Source organism: Bos grunniens, chromosome 3 (genome assembly GCF_055505025.1).
Source record: "Bos grunniens cultivar Pamir isolate PY7600 chromosome 3, Bosgru_T2T1.0, whole genome shotgun sequence".
NCBI classification, from domain to species: Eukaryota; Metazoa; Chordata; class Mammalia; order Artiodactyla; family Bovidae; genus Bos; species Bos grunniens.
This window is the reverse complement of record NC_141167.1, coordinates 76772986-76794541: the sequence shown is the minus strand read 5'-3', so window position 1 is coordinate 76794541 and position 21556 is coordinate 76772986. Positions and strand designations below refer to the sequence as shown.

Here is a 21556-nt window from a genome sequence, read left to right as displayed (position 1 = left end):
TTTTTTCCACACCTTTAATGATACATGATTTAAACTGCATAATTTCCATCTTGACATAATAAAGAGCAAAACACATCTAATTAAGGGAAAATAATATTATATTTTTCATGAAAAAAATCAGATCTCTTTGAATAGCCACACAAGAGGGAGATCAATAATGAAGTAAACCAATGGAATGTAGCCAAGGGAAATTGATGGAGGCAAAGAGGAGGTGCCTCAACAGTGAAACACTAGAGGACTTTGGGAAGCAGGGAGGATGTGCTTATAGGAGGACCCCGACAAAGTCAAATAACAGCAGAAGCCTGAAATACCTACAAAATATTTAATGATTCTGTGAAGGAAAATCTGAACATAATAAACATGAAAGAGGCAGATATTATGCTGAAAGGTTGAGACCTTTTTTCTTACCAAGACAGAAGCAAAAAAAATTTTAAATCCTCCCAAATCAAGAGTACATGAAACCAGAAACCATAGATTCAAGCATAAATGGCAGAAAAAAACAGACCACCAGTGAATGCAAACTGACTTCTTCCACCTCTGTCACCTACAACACCAGAAAGCTGAGGGTGTCAGTTCAACTGTGTGAGGTATTATGCACAGAGAATACAGGATGAAAAACATTAGCTTTGCAGATAACATCACAAAATCCCAAATATCTAGAGACCTAAACTTAACTTAGGAGGTTACATGTAAAACTTTGATATAAAAGGAATAAAAGCCTTTTCAAGCCATGAAAGAAAAACATGGTAATTTGGAGGATTTCTTTTTAGAAGCATCCAGAAGACAGAACAAACATCAAGATCCTACTCAAGCACTTTCTACATAATGATACAAACAAAACAAAACATACAATATCCCCATATTATAGGGATTTTCATATATTATAGGGATTTTCATACAAATATGAAAACAAAATGTAACACAAATGTATATTCATATAAATCCCTATATTATAGACAATAAGAAAAGACCTTATTTTTCCTCATTGTGCACATGTTCCTGTACATGAACATTAAGAATGTGGATATCATCTTTCAAATGTACCTAGAAGCAAGAAAGCAACTTGTCCATGAAAAGAAATTTCTAAAGTGCTGAAAATTCTTAAAGTAAAATTTTAAAACGCTGGAAAAACTAATCATACTCTCTATGTAAATCTTGACTGAGGATGCTTCAAACCTATGTTATAAACTGCTGTTACTACTGTTGAATATGCCTGTCTTTTATTAACATATTCTTCCACTCATCAGTCCATTCATGCAGTAAACAAATATTTATGAGCATCTACATGCAAAGCATCTTTCTACGAGAGGAAGACAGTGGTGAACAAACAGAAACAGAAATGCCTTTATAAAGCTTATAAGCAAGTCAGGGACTCAGGTGGAAGTATAGTTCGGAGTCCTTACCATTAACATTTCACTATAAAGCACATACTCATGTACAACAGGAAGCAGGGCCTCTGAGAATCCAGACATCCGTTTTTCAGTGGCCTTACAGCATTTGTCAATGCAGCTGGCAACACTTTTCAGAGTATCAGCCAGATCTTCTTCCGATGCCGACCACAGAATATGAATTGGGCCATATTCTTTCATTTCATCTAAATATTCTAAAAAATAATAAGTTCTTCAATTTATAATATGCTCTTTCAATATATACTTCAACATAACTTCAATTATATACTTAAAATACATTAAAATTATGTATTTATAAGTTTCACAATCCCTATATTATAGACAATAAGAAAAGACCTTATTTTTCTCATTGTGCACATGTTCTTGTACATGAACATTAAGAATGCAGATACCGTCTTTCATTAAATTGACCTGTCCTCCCAGTCTGCTCAGACCATCCCTTGAATAAAAGCTTTCCAGGTGTAATCAATAATAACATGCTTTTTCATTGTCAAAAGTATCCTGGCTTGGGCGATAAATAAATCACTGTATCTATTGTATCGTGGACTTCTGCCTACCAAACTATACCTGAGTATCTCATTGGCAACATGATGTAAACAAAACATGTCTTCTTTTCCTCTTCTCCTGTTTACATATCCTACCTTGGAAGGAAAGTTATGACCAACCTAGATAGCATATTCAAAAGCAGAGACATTACTTGCCAACAAAGATCCGTCTAGTCAAGGCTATGGTTTTTCCAGTGGTCATGTATGGATGTGAGAATTGGACTGTGAAGAAAGCTGAGTGCCGAAGAATTGATGCTTTTGAACTGTGGTGTTGGAGAAGACTCTTGAGAGTCCCTTGGACTGCACGGAGATCCAACCAGTCCATCCTAAAGGAGATCAGCCCTGGGTGTTCTTTGGAAGGAATGATGCTAAAGCTGAAACTCCAGTACTTTGGCCACCTCATGAGAAGAGCTGACTCATTGGAAAAGACTCTGATGCTGGGAGGGATTGGGGGCAGGAGGAGAAGGGGACGACAGAGGATGAGATGGCTGGATGGCATCACCGACTCGATGGACGTGAGTCTGAGTGAACTCCAGGAGTTGGTGATGGACAGGGAGGCCTGGCGTGCTGTGATTCATGGGGTCGCAAAGAGTCGGACACGACTGAGCAACTGAACTGACTGACTGACTGACTGGTAATTGCTTCCAGAGATCTAAGCAAAAAACGTGGTGTCATCCTAGACCCTAAACTGACACCTACAAAGAGACAGTCAATCACTAATTCCAATCTTTCTAAATCTGTATCTATTTATCTCCCCACCCATCCATCCATCTCCCCACCCATCCACCTATCCTCACTTGTACTGTCATCAGCATCCCTAACCTGCGCTCCTGCAAGAGACTTCTAACAATTCTCCCTCTCAATTTTTGTCACAGTATATGAACATTAAAACCTCTTAGCTGAATTAGAAAGTGCTTTAAGTCCTTCAGTCCCTACCTTGCCTCTCCAGGTCTAACTCCTGAAAATCTCCCTCACAGATATTTTAATTCAAGCCAAAATAACAGCTCATTCATGAATCTCATGATTTCTCCTAACTTAAACACTGCACATGTCTTTTAGTTGCCCTCTACCATTTCTATCATCTGACAAACTACTTCTAACACTTTAAGTCGTAACACAAGTAAATCTCTGTTTCTGTTCCAAAGGATTTGCAGATGCTTTGTCCTCAATGAGTGTCATAATTTAATAGTTCTATTAAAGCCTATCATAATTTAATACTATTATCTCACTCTATTATAACTGCTTGCATAACTCACATACTCTGAGGCCATATGCTCATTACAATAGGGCAAAGTCATTATTTTTTTAATCTCAAAGCCTAATACATAATGTATTCAATAAATATTTTCATATCAATGAAAGAATGAACAAAAGACTATTCAATGCTTGATAAGCCATTTATCCAAAAATTTGGATTTCATTTTAAAATCTGAATATTTTTATACATTTCCTTTACACTATCAATGTTTAATGACAGATGGCTTTTTATGGTAGAGGATGCATGAATAGTGAGAATTTTGGGTCTAATATCCACATAAGTATAATTAAATTCCCTATATTTAATCATCTTATTAGTCATTGGGGTTAGTTGAAAAATGTCATATTGCTCTAAATTAAACTTTTTTATTAAACTATTAAATTTTTCAAAAGTTTATATGATCAGGTAAACTAAAAAAGACTTTAAAGATTTAAAAACAATAGAAATACTAGTTGTCACCTAAAGAAGATACTATGTTTGATGACCACTAAGATCCTTCCAAATTGCATCCTTCTGATCTAGGCCTATCTTTTATTTTAGATAATGGCCATGTGACACCATCCCTTTTCCAGGGGATCTTCCCTTTGGACCAAACCCCAGTCTCCTGCATTGCAGGTAGATTCTTTACTGTCTGAGCCACCAGGGAGGCTCCAATATTTCTAGAAAAGAAAACATTCTCCTTTATTTCTTTTCTTAATTTCTGCATATATCAAAGTGTGTTATTTACCCTGTAAAGTATTTATTTTAATATAAAGAGCTTCCTTGAAATTCTAAACTGTGCTTATATAGCACTCAAATTGCATCTGTATGGAAACACTTAATGAGCTGCACTGTAATTTGTCTGTTAATATATCTGTTTCCCCAACTAGACTGTGAACTCAGGGACAGGTACTATTTTAACCCTCCTTCAATCTTTAGCACAAAGCGTTAGCACATGATGTGGTCAATACAAATTTGCCTAATTAATTAGGGAACACAAAACAAATGGTAAATACAAAGACCAAGAAGGCATAAATCAAATTATTGTCAGACTTAGCCATCTATTTTAAATGTAGGTGAATGCAATTTTAAAAAGTTGGCAAAAACTCATCATAGAATTTATAGAATTCATAGAACCATGAAATAAAATCTAACTTGAAAATAGGAAAAGAGATCTATTTTAAATCTCTCTGCCATTGCTTGGACAGGTCTAATATAGAGTTCTTGCACCTCCTCCCCAACCCCCACCCAAGCAAATGTGGAAACCCTATTTCCTGAAACATCACTTCTTTGATTAAAATTATGGTCCATGTTGGACATTTGAGACTGACTACACCCAAAATATTAAGCTCTTTATCCTTATTATTTATAAATGGAAATAAGAATGTGTGTGTGTGCTCAGTCATGTCCGACTCAATGCAACACTATGGGTTGTAGCCTGCCACGTTCCTCTGTCCGTGGGATTCTCCAGATAAGAAGGCAAGAACAGTGGGGCAGGCTGCCATTGCCTCCTCCAGGGGATCGTCCCAACCCAGGGATCAAACCTGGGCCAGGTCTCTTCCATCTCCTGCACTGGCAGGCAGGTTCTTCACCACTAGTGCCACCGGGGAAGCCCTGTGTGCTCTACGTCACGTCAGTCATGTCTGACTCCACAGCCCCAGGGACCGTAGCTTTCCAGGCTCCTCTGTGCATCGGATTCTCCAGGCAAGAATACTGGAGTGGGTTGCCATTTTCTCCTCCAGGGGATCTTCCCAACCCAGGGACTGAACCTGCATCTTTCACGTCTCCTGCATTGGCAGGCAGGTTCTTTACCACTGGCATACCTGGGTATACTCCAATAAAAATTTTTAAAAACAAAAAAGAGAGAGGAATACCCAGTCAATGCCCAGGTTGGGAAACTGAAGCTGTCAATGATGAATTGCTGGAGTCTCAGTGTGGACAATTCCAGGAGTTAAAAACTCCAGAGAAACCAGCCATGGGTGAAATCCCACAATATTGTGAGATTTACCTCCAAAAGCCTGCACAGTAAATATCAGGCAAAAATTACTTCTGCTTCCTGCAGGAGATGAGAAAATAAGCCATTCTGTAATAGCCAGGGTACTCTACCTAATAGCCAGGGTTCTTCTTAACAAGGCCTTCCCTTTTGGGAAACTGGTTACCCAGAGCATAACCTGCTGGGGTATTATCAGAGCCTAACTGACCTGGTAGCTTCCCTGGTGGCTCAGTGGGCAAAGAACCTGCCTGCAATGTGGGAGAGCTGGGGTCGATCCCTGGGTTGGGAAGATCCCCTGGAGGAGGGCATGGCAACTCACTCCAGTATTCTTGCCTGGAGAATCCCCATGAACTGAGGATCCTGGTGGGCTACAGTCCATGTGGTCACAAGGAGTCAGACACGACTGAGCGACTAAGCACACTGAGCTACTGCTGCTGCTGCTAAGTCGCTTCAGTCGTGTCCAACTCTGTGCGACCCCATAGACGGCAGCCCACCAGGTTCCCCCATCCCTGGGGTTCTCAAGGCAAGAAAACTAGAGTCGGTTGCCATTTCCTTCTCCAATGTGTCAAAGTGAAAAGTGAAAGTGAAGTCTCTCGGTTGTGTCCGACTCTTCGCGACCCCATGGACTGCAGCCTACCAGGCTCCTCCATCCATGGGATTTTCCAGGCAAGAGTACTGGAGTGGGTTGCCATTGCCTTCTCTGGAGGAGGGGAAATACCCAACTTGAGCCCACTCTGGTCATCCTGTCTCAACTAAAACGGGGAAGGAAAAACCCTGAACTTCTGTGAGGCTTACAGTGGTCCAGAAGCACAGACTCATGAAAGGACTGAGACCTAACCACAGGTCTCCAGAACACTTCCCCTCCCCACACCTCGCCACCACATTACTAAAGGCCTATTTACTTTTATGTGTACATCATGTCTGGCTACCAGGGGCAAAAAGAAAATTATAAGACATACTAAAAGGCAAAAAACATAATTTAAAGAGAGAGCAAGCATCAGAACCAGATGTGGCGGAGACGTTGGAATTAGAACATGATTTTAAAACAACTATGATGAATATGCTAAGGGCCCTAATTAGATACAGTAAACAGCATGCAATAACAGATGGGCACTGTAAGCAGAGACAGAAATCCTAAGAATGACCAAAAAGAAATGCTAAGTTGATGCTGCCTTACCACACCAGCAAATGGAAAAAGATTCATCAGAAATGCAACAACTTTGAGATCACAGTTCAGCAGTTCTACATACCCCGTTCTTCCTTGTAGATTCTCTGAGATATTTTATCTATCAAATTTATTTTCTGGCTAAATATTTCAATGAAGTTATTCATTTCCATGAACTCCTCGGGGCGACTTTTAACTCCTCTCATTGACAATGCAACCGCTCTGACTGACTGTCCCATCCTGCTGAGTAATCCAGGCCCTTGCTTCTTGTGAGAAGAGAATTCCTAGGAACAAAAAAAATAAAACATCGGTGATGAAGCAAACAATGATATTCTAAGATCCAACAACAAAAAAAGAAATCTAATCAGAAGAATAAAGATGATAAAAAGGTTCCATACACATCTTTTTAATTTCATGTTAATTTGAAGCAGATGAGTTAGGGTACACAGTCCTTTCTCTAAGCCTCAACCTCCTTGATAACATTCTTTTCCAAAGTGCTTCTGTGAAACATGTAATCATGTTTTCTCAGAGCATGGCTCCTTCAAAGAACAAGGTGTAACAGAGGGAACTGCACTTATAGAGATACTGGAGAAGATATGAAAATGATATGAGATGAAACCTGTATTTTATTAACAGAAATTTAGAAAAATGATTGAGAAAAAGATCTCTCAGGGTCTAATCTACATCCTAGGAAGAAAAATTGGGAAACTTTGTTAATCCTTTAGTTATAATAGTGGCTAGCATTTATTGAGAGCTTAATGTTATTGGCACTATACTTGCATTTTTATACACATCACTCACAATAACACTGTGAAACAGGTTCTATTATTACTCTCATTGTACAGAAGAAAACGGAAGCAAAGGAAGGTTAAAGAAGCTTGCTCAAGGTCCAAGAGCAAGGAATTGGTGGGTAGGGATCAAAGTCCTGGCAGTCTGACCCCAAGGGCTTCACTGCTAAGCACTAACTGGTCTGCTTTCTTAAAGTCACTGGAATAGTTGGTAAATAAACTCCCTGACCATAGCTCTGCAACCAACTTAATTGGATAAACTTATACTGTCTCCACTGACTGGCTGTCTTTGGAGAAAGATTTTTCATAAAATATGTAATAGATGGTTCACAGTTAATTTAGGAGAGTTAGCTACAGATTTGCAAAGTAGAAATGTTATAAAAGGATACATTGCACGGAAGTATCCCTTCAGAAGTATGGCCTACTAAAAAGAAACACCAAGAAGGACAAAGGATTCTGACAATGGGTACAGCACTTATTGAAACACAGGTTTGAGATCAAAGACGATCTGGAGAAAGATAATGTTATTTAATATTTGGATAAATAATACATAATAATATTTTTATCTGTGGATTTGGCAGTCAGAGTAACAATGTCAAAGAGTAATATAAACATTCATACACCTACAAAAATAACAATGCTGACTACCAGATCTATAGATAAAAACATTATTATGTATTATTTACCCACATATGAAATAATATGTTATCTTTCTAAGATCTTCTTTCTTAAAGGTCTTACCCAAAATAACATATAAACTTGTTAATTTCCAAATCAGTATGATTTTGTGTGCAAAGAATATAATAACAAATGCCACCCTTGACCAGGCAGTACATCTATTCACAAGGGCTACTGCATTTGATAGAGTAAATATTATCAGAAAGAGCACAAGTCACAACTAGCAAGCTGTTATTGCAACTGCTGACTGCAGAGAATGTTTCTAACAGCTTCTAAGGGTCTGGAGTCAGGCCACAAATTCTTCTCACATAAGTCACACAGGGCTTCCAGACACCAAGTACTGTCAAAATTGAGATGAATGGCTTCTTTAGCTTCAATCACTTTGGCAACAATCACTTTGGCAACAACTGAGAGACAGAAAATTCAACATTGGTCAGTAAGTATTTGGTATTGACCAAATATCATCATCTTTCCTGGTGAATTATATCTTAATAGAAGAAAAGAAAAAAAATAAAATAAAAGGAATATAAAAGGAATCTGTATTAGAAATTAGAACCTCTAAAATTAGGTAAATGAAGGAAAACTGAGAAAAATATCTTATCTATCAACCCATTCATCCATGCATCTATCTATTAATAAAAAACTTTTATCTTAACTTGAAAAGCCCTGACTCACTATTACTCAAAACAGTGTCAATTTAAAAATGTTTTTATATTTTCAGTATTAGCTATATGAAAGGAGTACCCAGGCATTTTAAAAATGTATCAGCTACCAAGAGAAATATGAGGATGTATATGTGAGAAAGGTACATGATTTTCATAACGTTCATGTGTAGACTTGATACAGGGTTGTATCCGAAGGATAGTTCTTAAATGTCTAAAACTCCATCTTAATTCAAGGTTACTACTACCTGATTTAAAAAGGTAAATAGAGAAAGCATACAACCTACTACATGTACAAATACTGAAGGATTATATGAGTATAAATTAAAATTTTTTACCAAAGCTTGTGCAGTAAGAAAAATTTTAAAGTCTTCATTAAATGTTAGAGTTGGATGGTCAGCAATTCGGTTCAAAAATTTGTGCAATGCCTTCCTTCGTGTCTCAATGAAGTCATCATTAAAGCGTTCCACCATTCCTTTCACTATAAACTTTTCTGGCAATGGCTAGGGCAAAAAAATAAAAAGGAATCTGAGCATTCTGTGGCACGGGATTATAAGGAATTCTACACTTCTTCTTTCTGGAAGACTATTTGAACATGTGATCATTTCTTATAAAAATAATTTTTCAAAATTCACAATGTTAGAGCCAAGTACCAGAAAATCTTAACACATTACAATAGTTTTAAAAAACAAATCTGTACATAGATTGAAAAGTTTAAAAACAAATGTTTCCCAGATAAATGAATTGCATTGAATCAAAGGTCTGAAATTGGGTGTTAAGACATTCTAATGATTCACAAGACAAAATGGCAGCTATTCTGTGGGAAAAAAAAAAAAAAAGTAAACGTACTGGAATAATCAGAGTGGGGTGAGCTTCTTCAAGTTTTTCTTTCAACCAAAGGAAATCTTGATAACGTCTCCTAACTTCAAATTCACTGGAGTCAAATTCCCCACGAGATGTCTGAAGAAAGTAGGAAAAAATAACAGCACATGCAATATAAGACAGAAGACATTTGCCTAATGTTATTTTAGACATTCTGAAATAAATGGGTCTCTAAGAAAAACTAACAAATTCTAATTATTCAGTGTTTGTCAGCCTGTACATTTTTTTTTCCTTTGCAGTCATCAATTCATGTAGCAGAAGAAACAAAGCAAACTTTCCAGTATTCCCAGAAAGAAAGCAAACATCATGCTCAAATTTAAAATCCAAACTGAAAAATCTGTCTCAGAGCAACCATCTGTCTTCCACAAGATTTTAACTACTATTATCTTTGGCATGACTTTCTTGCTAACAAGAAAGTGTGTTCTGACTTTAGGTTTCAAATATATTTCATTTCTCAAGATGATCAAAATTCAGAATTTGAGGAAAGTCCTATTTTTGCAACTTGGAAAAATAACCTGAACATAACTGAGAAAAAAAATGTTTCCTTGGAATCTGCTCAAACGAATTGCTTTGCTAAAATTTGCTTTTAGTATTTGAAAATTCTAACATTAACCAGAGTGATTTTACCACTGTTTAAAAATGTTATTAATGGAAATTTAATGTGAAAAGCAAATCTTTCTGTCATTTCTCAAGGAATTTTGAACTATATGCCTAAACTCCTAAAAGTTAAGCAAACACATTAAAATATCTGTTCTCAACAAACTAGAATCTATTCCAAAACATATGACAAGAAGAACATGGGTACAATATCAACCTCACCTCTATTACCTGAATTACAAGCCAAACACAAAAATAGCTTAGACAATGCACACTCACCTCTTATAAGAAAAAAAGTCACTTAAATAGTTTTTAAGAAAATTATACAGAAATATTGTTTGATATTTTCCTGGAGGAGTAAATATGGAATAAATAACACATTATTTCACACTCACCAGAAATATCAATCACCCACACAGATGAACACAATTATAAAATTAAGCAGTTCCAGTCAAAATAAGATGCAATCTTAATTGTCATAAAATAAGGTTCACAAAATCTACACTTGCCAAGGTTTATTCTCATAAAGTGAATGTTTAGAATATCATAAAATATATCTTAGCAAAACACTCCCTTTTTAGTGGGAAAAAGTAGAGGTAAATGAGATGCAGAAGTCTAAGGAACTACATGTTCAAAAAAAACTACAAAATCTATTATGCAAAATGGTACAAATTGTGGAAGTGGTAAAAATAGGCCAACTAAATCTAGTGGAAACACAGTTTAACAATATATATACAAGTTGGTATGTGTACATATATATGCAAATACACACACACGCATACATACATATACACACAAAACATAAAGTGACTCGTTAAACAATACTCACTGACACCTCTACATCCCAGGTACATGTGTACAGGTTTACTACCAATTTCCAAGAAAAAATAAGTTGCCATACTTAACAATAAAAACACTTAAACACTGTGAAGTTAAAATAAGACTGAACATTACATGTCCTTAAGAATTCCCAAAACTTCAAATTGACACAAAAGAAACTTGTATAAATTCCAGCAACAGGAAGACATAAAATCAAGTCAAATAATTGGTTGCTTCTGTCCTCATCACCCTGCCAGTGACTTAAGAGTTCTCTAACATACCACAATAAAGAGAAGAAAGCAGGGAATAAGTGCAAACCTTAAGGACAGCGCATTTGTTCTTCCTACTCTAAGACTTCATTGGCCTTCAAAGGGTTATAAGTTACATATTATTTGTCCTCCAAAATAACTTTTTAGAACACAAGTCCTTCTAAGTTGGAAATCTGTCATCAAATTTTCCTATTGTTTGGAGGCTTTATCTCTTTTCTAGTCTAGAATACATTTTCCTATAGAAGGTAAACCATAAATGGTGTTCAGTTTTTCATGTCTGACCATAAGAGCCTGGGTACTTGAAGTTTAGGACTAAAAGACAATACCTCAAAATGCATTTATTTAGCAAATACTGACCTTCAGTCATGGGCAAGTAGTTACTCTAAAATTTGAAGATTTAGAAAACTATTTTTCTGAGGGAAATGAATTTAGAATCAAGAACATACTTTTATCACCAACTACTGACACATACTGGCAGGCATTTATGAGTCTGTCTTCATGATGAGGATGTGAGAGGACAAATGTTCATTAAACCTCGTGAGTTCTTACTCCCTCATGTCCTAAGGCAAGGCACACCTCTAGATCTCTGAAACTGAAAGTATTTCTTCAGAGCAGTCACTTCGGATGTTTCAACCTGGAGAATCAGGGTAATTTCTCATAAGGGGAACAGGTGCCAAGAATGTGGGCTTCCTGACACAATTATTTACAGTCACACACTCTTAAGTATTCCTAAGTAGGGATGGCCAGTGTACCTGTAGGCAAGAGAGTATGTGCATTTATCCTTATAATCTTAGTGTCCATGAATATAAATGTTTATAAAACTAAAACTTTCCCAGGGTAGCCATCCCTGAATCTCCTAATTAGATGGAGTTTTTCACCTGCTGTGAAAAACAACCACCATGCTCATAAAATTCTGTATTTTTCTGTCATAATATTTATAACTATAATTAACCAATAAGAAATACAATTGTTTAATACCCATCATCAACACCCCGCGCCCCCATACTGAAAACTCCACGAAGGCAGAGGGTCTGTCTCAATCGCTGGCATAGTCTCAACATACAACATGGTGCCTGAACATACTGGCACTCAATAGAACTTTATTAAATATATCAGTAAATAAATGATACTAAGTAATAACAAAGAAAAGACTGTGTTTGCTAATGTGATATACATCTACTAAAAGTTTATATTTTTGTATCTGTAATACATATTTTAATATATATAGGTACGGTTTATATACTCAGTTCAGTTCAGTTCAGTCGCTCAATCGTGTCCAACTCTTTGTGACCCCATGAACTGCAGCACGCCAGGCCCCCCTGTCCATCAGCCACTCTCAGAGTTTACACAAACTCATGTCCATTGAGTTGGTGATGCCATCCAGCCATCTCATCCTCTGTAGTCCCCTTCTCCTCCCACCTTCAATCTTTCCCAGCATCAGGGTCTTTTCAGATGAGTCAGCTCTTCTCATCAGGTGACCAAAGTATTGGAGTTTCAGCTTCAACATCAGTCCTTCCAATGAACACTCAGGACTGATCTCCTTGAGGATGGACTGGTTGGATCGCCTTGCAGTCCAAGGGACTCTCAAGAGTCTTCTCCGACACCACAGTTCAAAAGCATCAATTCTTCAGCGCTCAGCTTTCTTCACAGTCCAACTCTCACATCCATACATGACCACTGGAAAAACCATAGCCTTGACTAGACGGACCTTTGTTGACAAAGTAATGTCTCTGCTTTTTAATATGCTGTCTAGGTTGGTCATAGTTTTTATTTCATGGAGTAAGTGTCTTTTAATTTCATGGCTGCAGTCACTATCTGCAGTAATTTTGGAGCCCAAGAATATAAAGTCTGACACTGCTTCCATTGTTTCCCCATCTATTTGCCATGAAGTGATGGGACCAGATGCCATGATCTTCGTTTTCTGAATGTTGAACTTTAGGCCAACTTTTTCACTCTCCTCTTTCACTTTCATCAAGAGGCTCTTTAGTTCTTCTTCACCTTATTCCATAAGGATCGTGTCATCTGCATATCTGAGGTTATTGATATTTCTCCTGGCAATCTTCATTCCCGCTTGTGCTTCTTCCAGCCCAGCATTTCTCATGAGGTACTCCACATAGAAGTTAAATAAGCAGGGTGACAATATACAGCCTTGACATACTCCTTTTCCTATTTGGAACCAGTCTGCTGTTCCATGTCCAGTTCTATCTGTTGCTTCCTGACCTGCATACAGATTTCTCAAGAGGCAGGTCAGGTGCTCTGCTATTGCCATCTCTTTCAGAATTTTCCACAGTTTGCTGTGATCCACACAGTCAAAGGCTTTGGCATAGTCAATACAGCAGAAATAGGTGTTTTTCTGGAACTCTCTTGCTTTTTTGATGATCCAGCAGATGTTGGCAATTTGATCTCTGGTTCCTCTGCCTTTTCTAAAACCAGCTTGAACATTTGGAAGTTCACAGTTCACATATTGCTGAAGCCTGGCTTGGAGAATTTTGAGCATTACTTTACTAGCATGTGAGATGAGTGCAGTTGTGCAATAGTTTGAGCATTCTTTGGCATTGCCTTTATTTGAGATTGGAATGAACACTGACCTTTTCCAGTCCTGTGGCCACTGGATGCAGTAAAAGTAGCCAAATATAAAACAAAGGTACATACTTTATAACAGTTAAGCTGAAAGATAGTCTGCCACAATCACGTATGGATGCACAAAAGTATAATGAAAATATATAGTTTTGTTGTTACTGTTGTTTAGTCATTAAGTCATGTCTGACTCTTTGCGACCCTGTGGACTGCAGCCTGTCAAGCTCCGCTGTCCACGGGATTGCCCAGGCAAGAATACTGGAGTGGGTTGCCATTTCCCCCTTCAGGGGATCTTCCTGCCCCAGGGACTGAGCCTGCATTATCTGCACTACAGTCGGATTCTTTACTGTTGAGCCACCAGGGAAGCTCTCTATATAGTGTAAAAATAAACTGTCTAGATTGAAAGCTCAGCTAATGACTATGTTGTGTAACCTTTGGCAAGTTTTAAGTTTCAGTGTCCTCACCCACAAAATGGGGGTAAATCACAAGATCTAGGATTGCTATAAGCTTCAAATGAGTTAATATTATTATGTATCAAGTGGTTAGAACACTGCCTGGCACAAAAAAGTCCCACAATAAAAGTTAGTTTAACACACTATAATATTATCACTATCACTACTACTATTATTACTATAACAGCAGCACATTTAAAGCATGATGCAATACAGATAACTCATAAGAGTTGTGTGTCTATGATCAGAATGAAATCCATGGGATGGCTTATAAAGTGTCTTACTGAAAGAAATAAATGAGGGGAAAATAATTCAGTCACAAAATCTTTGCTGGAAAGGATAATGAAAATGGATGATTATGATTATAATAGCAGTAACAGGAGAAATATGGTTCTGTTCTTAGCAGTGTGTCTGTATTAACACACGGAATATTCACAAAGATCCTATTAGGTTAGTATTATTATCTTATTTACAAATGAGGAAACCAAGCACACAGAGGTTAATTAAATAGCAAGGAAAGGGAACAACAAAGACTCTACTTCATGCTGTTTTGCTCTGCAGCCTTTGACAGGACTCTGACACTATAAATTTCTTCACTCACCCACTCACTGAAAGGTTAAATGACTTAGGAGCTATATCCCAAGGATTGTGTTCAGAATTATGGATAATTTAAGATACAATTACCTACCTTGAGAAGCTCACAGACTCAGTGGGAATAAATAAAAAACACACGTAGTTACTGACACACACACAGGTAGGTAGCAGATACTGAATACTTATCATATGTCAGGCACCCTGGTAAGTGTTTTACATTGATTACCCATCCTAAATTAATTCTTACAGCAACTGTACAAAACCAGGTCCTATTTTCAGTTCAGTTTTAAAGATTAAAAAATAACCTGAGGCTTAGAAGGATTAAGCATAGGCTTTTAATTTCTTTGCTGCACTGTCATATCTCATTTTCTTTAGGAGTTCAGTTAGAACAGTGTGAGCAAACAGTAGAAAGAGGATTTTTAGCTTGTGGGAGCAGAGGAGGTGAGCGTCGTTTCGAATTGCATCTTGAAAAATAAACAGTAGTTTTCTGTCTGAAAGTGGGAAGGGCATACCAGACAGAAGAAGCAGCATATGCAAAGTTATGAGAGCAAGAAATACCCTAGAATATTCAGATAAAAGAGGCAGTTCTATGCGAGTGAAGAGCAGGAGTATTAAAAGTAGGCAGTAAGAGGCAAGTCGTGTACAGTAGGCTGGCTCCAGACTGAGAGGGGCTCTGAATGTCATACAAAGGAGTCTGCACCTTGTTCTGTAGGAAATGAGGAGCCAAGGGAGGATTTTAAGAATCTGAGTGAAGAGCTGAGATACACACATCTTAGTGCAACATAATTAGCAGGCCATACTGAAGGAAGTGCTTGTATGTGGAGAGTCCAAAAGATTTTCAGCTACAAAAGGGATGCACTTCCAGAGAGTGAGATTTCACAAACAAAATGTTATAAACAGAATTCTTAAAGGCTGCTGTTACACAAAGATTATCATCGTAAAAAGGATTATACTATTTGGCTCTTTTGTTAGTGTAAGCCGTCATTTTACAGAGCCTTGTCTAAGGATTAAGGAGACTTGGATTCCAGATCTGTTCTGCCTTTGCATCACTAAACAACTAAAAGCATCTCATACAGAAGATAAAGAGATAAAGTAACCATTTGCTTTTTTTTTGACCTTGCTGGGTCTTTGCTGTGGTGCACCGACTCTCTAGTTGCAGAGCATGGGCCTAGGTGCCCCCACCACATGTGGGATCCTAGTTCCCTGACCAGGGATTGAACCCATGTCCCTCTGCATTGGAAGGTGGTTTCTTAACCACTGGACCACCAGGGAAATCCCACCATGTGCTCTTATTTGGAAAACAAATGAAAAAACATTTTTGTAATCTTCAGAAGAAATGTGAATACAGAATACTGCATTATGTTTTGAACCAGTTGTTTTCTTTATTAGCGAAACTTCTTTCCCAGATAAGTTTATCATCTTTAAACTAAAACATTAAAATGTTCTTATTTTAAGAAGCACAATGGCTAAAATACAAGTGACTGGTACTCAAGTTAATCCAAATTCATATAGGACAAGTGAAGGATAGATAAGATGCAATGTCTTATTCAAAATGGCTGAAAGACCAGCACTTAATTCTACTAAAATTCTCTAACGTGAATATCAAAGTGAACAAAAAGTAGTTCCAAAAGTTCAAAGAAGCAATTGTAGTCAAGAAAATGTTCATTAAATACTTACCTTAGTAATAATCCTATAAGTAATAAAAGTTTCAATTGTAGTAACATGGCTTTCAGGTTCATCGACTGTAATAAAAAGATCTTTCAAATCTGGCTCATCTTCAAACTTGACTTGGTTTATCATTGATAAAGGGGACGTCGGCATCAGAGGGCTAAAGGAATTCATGTCCATCAATGAGGCATCCTATGAATAAAACATTCAAAATTAATGTTTAGGGGGGAAAAGAGTTGAAACCCTCTTTTTCTTAGACAATACAAATACTAATCATATATGTTAAGAACAAAAAGGATAACTGGACTCCTACTTAAATAAAGTATGTGGAAATATATGCTTATTTCTGTTTCATGACAAAATCCCACTTTAAAAATGACAGTAAAGAAAGAAACAAAAACAAGACAAAAATCATAAAAAGGTACAAACCCTCAAAGTAAAAAAAAATAGGCTAAGCATGAAGTAGTCATCATGGTCAACAAAAGAGTCTGAAATGCAGTACTTGGATGCAATCTCAAAAATTACAGAATGATCTCTGTTCCTTTCCAAGGCAAACCATTCAATATCACAGTAATCCAATCTATGCCCCGACCAGTAACGCTGAAGAAGCTGAAGTTGAACAGTTCTATGAAGACCTACAAGACCTTCTAGATCTAACACCCTAAAAAGATGTCCTTTTCATTTTAGAGGACTGGAATGCAAAAGTAGGAAGTCAAGAAACACCTGGAGTACAGGCAAACTTGGCCTCGGAGTACAGAATGAAGCAGAGCAAAGGCTGAGAGTTCTGCCAAGAGAACGCACTGGTCATAGCAAACACCCTCTTCCAACAACACAAGAGAAGACTCTACGCATGGACATCACCAGATGGTCGACACGGATCAGATTGATTATATTATTTGCAGCCAAAGATGGAGAAGATCTATACAGTCAGCAAAACAAGACTGGGAGCTGAATGTGGCTCAGATCATGAACTTCTTATTGCCAAATTAAGACTGAATTTGAAGAAAGTGGAGAAAACCACTAGACCATTAAAGTACGACCTAAATCAAATCCCTTATGACTATAAAGTGGAAGTGAGAAATAGATTTAAGGGACTAGATCTGATAGACAAAATACCTGATAAGCTATGGACGGAGGTTCATGGACATTGTACAGGAGACAGGGATCAAGACCATCCCCCAAAAATAGAAATGCAAAAAAGCAAAATGGCTGTCTGGGGAGGCCTTACAAATAGCTGTGAAAAGAAGGGAAGTGAAAAGCAAAGGAGAAAAGGAAAGATATACCCATTTGAATGCAGAGTTCCAAAGAATAGCAAGGAGAGATAAGAAAGCCTTCCTCAGTGATCAATGCAAAGTAATACAGGAAAGCAATAGAATGGGAAAGACTAGAGATCACTTCAAGAAAATTAGAGATACCAAGGGAACACTTCATGCAAAGATGGGCTCGATAAAGGACAGAAATGGTATGGACCTAACAGAAGCAGAAAATATTAAGAAGAGGTGGCAAGAATACACAAAAGAACTGTACAAAAAAGATCTCCATGACCCAGATAATCATGATGGTGTGATCACTCACCTAGAGCCAGACATCCTGGAATGTGAAGTCAAGTGGGCATTAGCAAGCATCACTATGAACAAAGCTAATGGCGGTGATGGAATTCCAGTTGAGCTACTTCAAATTCTGAAAGATGATCCTGTGAAAGTGCTGCACTTAATATGCCAGCAAATTTGGAAAACTCAGCAGTGGCCACAGGACTGGAAGAGGTCAGTTTTCACTCCAATCCCAAAGAAAGGCAATGCTAAAAAAGAATGCTCAAACTACCACACAACTGCACTCATCTCACATGCTAGTAAAGTAATGCTCAAAATTCTCCAAGCCAGGCTTCAGCAATATGTGAACCGTGAACTTCCAAATGTTCAAGCTGGTTTTAGAAAAGGCAGAGGAACCAGAGATCAAATTGCCAACATCTGCTGGATCATCAAAAAAGCAAGAGAGTTCCAGAAAAACACCTATTTCTGCTGTATTGACTATGCCAAAGCCTTTGACTGTGTGGATCACAGCAAACTGTGGAAAATTCTGAAAGAGATGGTAATAGCAGAGCACCTGACCTGCCTCTTGAGAAATCTGTATGCAGGTCAGGAAGCAACAGATAGAACTGGACATGGAACAACAGACTGGTTCCAAATAGGAAAAGGAGTATGTCAAGGCTGTATATTGTCACCCTACTTATTTAACCTATATGTAGAATACATCATTTGAAATGCTGGGCTGGATGAAGTACAAGCTGGAATTAAGATTGCCAGGAGAAATAGCAATAACCTCAGATATGCAGGTGACACCACCCTTATGGCATAAAGTGAAGAAGAACTAAAGAGCCTCTTGATGTAAGTGAAAGAGGAGACTGAAAAAGTTGGCTTAAAGCTCAACATTCAGAAAACTAAGATCATGGCTTCCAGCCCCGTCACTTCATGGCAAATAGATGTGGAAACAGTGGCTGACTTTATTTTTCTGGGCTCCAAAATCACTGCAGATGTTGTAGCCATGAAATTAAAAGACGCTTACTCCTTGGAAGGAAAGTTATGACCAACCTAGACAGCATATTAAAAAGCAGAGACATTACTTTGCCAACAAAGGTCCATCTAGTCAAGTCTATGGTTTTCCAGTGGTCAGGTATGGATGTGAGAGTTGGACTATAAAGAAAGGTGAGCACCGAAGAATTGATGCTTTTGAACTGTGGTGTTGGAGAAGACTCTTGAGAGTCCCTTGGACTGCAAGGAGATCCAACCAGTCCATCCTAAAGGAGATCAGTCCTGGGTATTCATTGGAAGGACTGATGTAGAAGCTGAAACTCCAAAACTTTGGCCACCTGATGTGAAGAGCTGACTCACTGGAGAAGACCCTGATGCTGGGAAAGATTGAGGGCAGGAGGAGAAGGGGACAACAGAGGATGAGATTGTTGGATGGCATCACTGACTCAATGGACATGGGTTTGGGTGGAGTCCGGGAGTTGGTGATGGACAGGGAGGCCTGGCGTGCTGCGGTTCATGGGGTCACAGAGTCGGACACGACTGAGCGACTGAACTGAACTGAACTGAACTGAAGCATGAAGTAAACTATCTTTTGGAAACTGAAACTCTGATGGTTGAGTGGTAACTGAAAAGCTACCACTAAAAAAAAAGCTAAAGTAAACCAAGGACAGGATGGTTAACTGGGAAGAAGGAGGCACACAGAGACAGAGGCTCACAGAGAGACGCGAGAGGCAGAGGTTCCAGAAACCTGTAGACTCAGAAAGCTGATAGAGCTAAATAAGGGGATTGGTTGAAAAGCTCATAAAACAAAAGAGATTTGGTACCTCAGATTCCCTCACATACCCCATGCAATCAGGTGACTTTTCTTTCCCAGCTTTGCAGAAAACTGGAAATTTCCTGGAGTGCCTCTGAATTCAAGGACACCAGGTAGGGTGGAGGGAGAGACAGGCCCTATGAAAATACAGATATCAAGGGACAGTCCTACATACTAGATGGAAAGATATCCTGTCCTTTCCCATCATTTGACCCCAAGAAAGTGGCAGCAAGATGGAAAACTGCACATAATAGTTGGAGATTTCCTCTCTGAGCTGACCATTCCAAGAAAACACTGACAGCTGCAGTGCCCTGGGGAATCAGCCAAGCCTCTGCATACTAACACTACAGGGAAGCCCCTTCCTGGCAAAACACTGACTGTCAACGTGGCTTTTCATTACCTGGTGCAGGAACCACCAAACATCTCAACATGTGGGAAGGCTCGGAGGTGAAAGATTCACAAAGAGAATATGAGAGGCAGACAGAATAGAGAATAGAATGCTTACCAAGAGAGGAAAGCATGAGAGATAAGAATGAAATCAAATTCATAAATGAAAACAGGTGTTATATTTTTTAAGAATTCAGAGAACAGCAGAGACACCAAAAATATAAGAGGTTCATGAAAACTGAAATATGATGAAAGGATAAAAACTCAACAGAAAGTTCCAAAGACAGAACTCAGGAACTAAGCTGGACCAAAAGAATATGAGAAGGAAAAGAAGATATTTTTTAAAAATTAATGATCCAGGTAGACAGAACCTGACTGAAAATAATTCCAGAAAATGAAGAAGGTAAATCCAAACGGAAATATTTCCAGATTGACAGGGTCTATCAGATCTCCTCAAAATGAACAAGACAATGGTGGGGGTGGGGAGTGCTTCCACAAGCTTCCATTACCATGACATTTCATAATCATAGAGGTTTTTAAATTCCTAAAAGCTTAGGAAAAAAATTTAGGAAAGCCTAAATTCCAGAGAGAATATAAACAGGCAAAATACAACAGGAATGTCAGGAATCAGAATGCCTTCAGATTTCTCAAAATGATAATAAATTAGTATCTTCAAAATTTTTAAAGGAAAGTATTTTCTACCTAGAACTATTTACAGCCAGATAAACAGTCATTCAAGTACACAGGAAAAATAAAGTCATTTCAGGTGTGAAAGATTTCAAAATCTGACTTCCCATGCATCCATTCTTTGGAGGACTTCACTTTTCCAAAATAAGGGCATATACCAAGAAAGAAGAAATAGGACCTAAAAGCAGGAGATTCAACAGAGAAGAGAATTAAAGGAAATTCCTGGGATGACAGTGGAAGAATGTTCCAGGTTGACAGTTCTGCAGCAGACTTAGAGAACAACCTATACAGAGAGGAGCTGAAAGACTTCAGAGAGGCAAAGTTATAAAGAGGAAATAATAACAGAGGGAGAAAGGAAAGAGAAAGAGCAAAGTAAGCAGGGAAAGAGAAAGAGGAAAAGAAGGAAGGAAGGAGACTGACAGAATATCTGATACCTCTAAGCATAATGAAAGGAAGCATGCCATGTTAGACTTTGTAAATGAATTAAGATTGATGCAAAAAAAGTGAAAAGGAAGAGAAAACAAGACAGGGAGAAAGGGAGGGCCTTAAAAAAATGAATAAATGAATGAATGATGAACTCTAAGGAAAACAAAAAGAACAAGAATGAAAATGTAATCACAGGTCATCACATCCCTTGACTGTGAATAAAAATAAATTGCTCTTAATACCAAATTTAACTAAAAATGGTGATATAGTTAAATTAAGATAGTAAGAAGAAAAACATTAGTATGTCTGAGACGAGGAGACATGCTAATACCATGATGGAAAAAAAAACGAACCGTTCCAGACTGCTGACAACCATCTA

General features: G+C 37.9%; 1 protein-coding gene across 11 annotated transcripts in view; it reads right to left on the bottom strand.

The window, feature by feature from the left end:
• The window catches only part of SNX7 (sorting nexin 7), a 163999-nt gene that overhangs the window by 106360 nt on the left and 36083 nt on the right, over window positions 1-21556 (bottom strand). For all 11 annotated transcript variants that reach the window (XR_015160555.1, XR_015160557.1, XR_015160556.1 and 8 more), the window contains exons 2-6: window positions 16345-16527; window positions 9327-9437; window positions 8816-8980; window positions 6435-6633; window positions 1404-1603 (exon numbers count right to left, since the gene is read on the bottom strand). Coding sequence is in view for 8 of the 11 variants with exons in the window: in XM_086391372.1 (XP_086247498.1) it covers window positions 1404-1603; window positions 6435-6633; window positions 8816-8980; window positions 9327-9437; window positions 16345-16527 (858 nt within the window). In the remaining 3 variants the exon portion in view is untranslated. The remainder of the gene's footprint in view (window positions 1-1403; window positions 1604-6434; window positions 6634-8815; window positions 8981-9326; window positions 9438-16344; window positions 16528-21556) is intronic.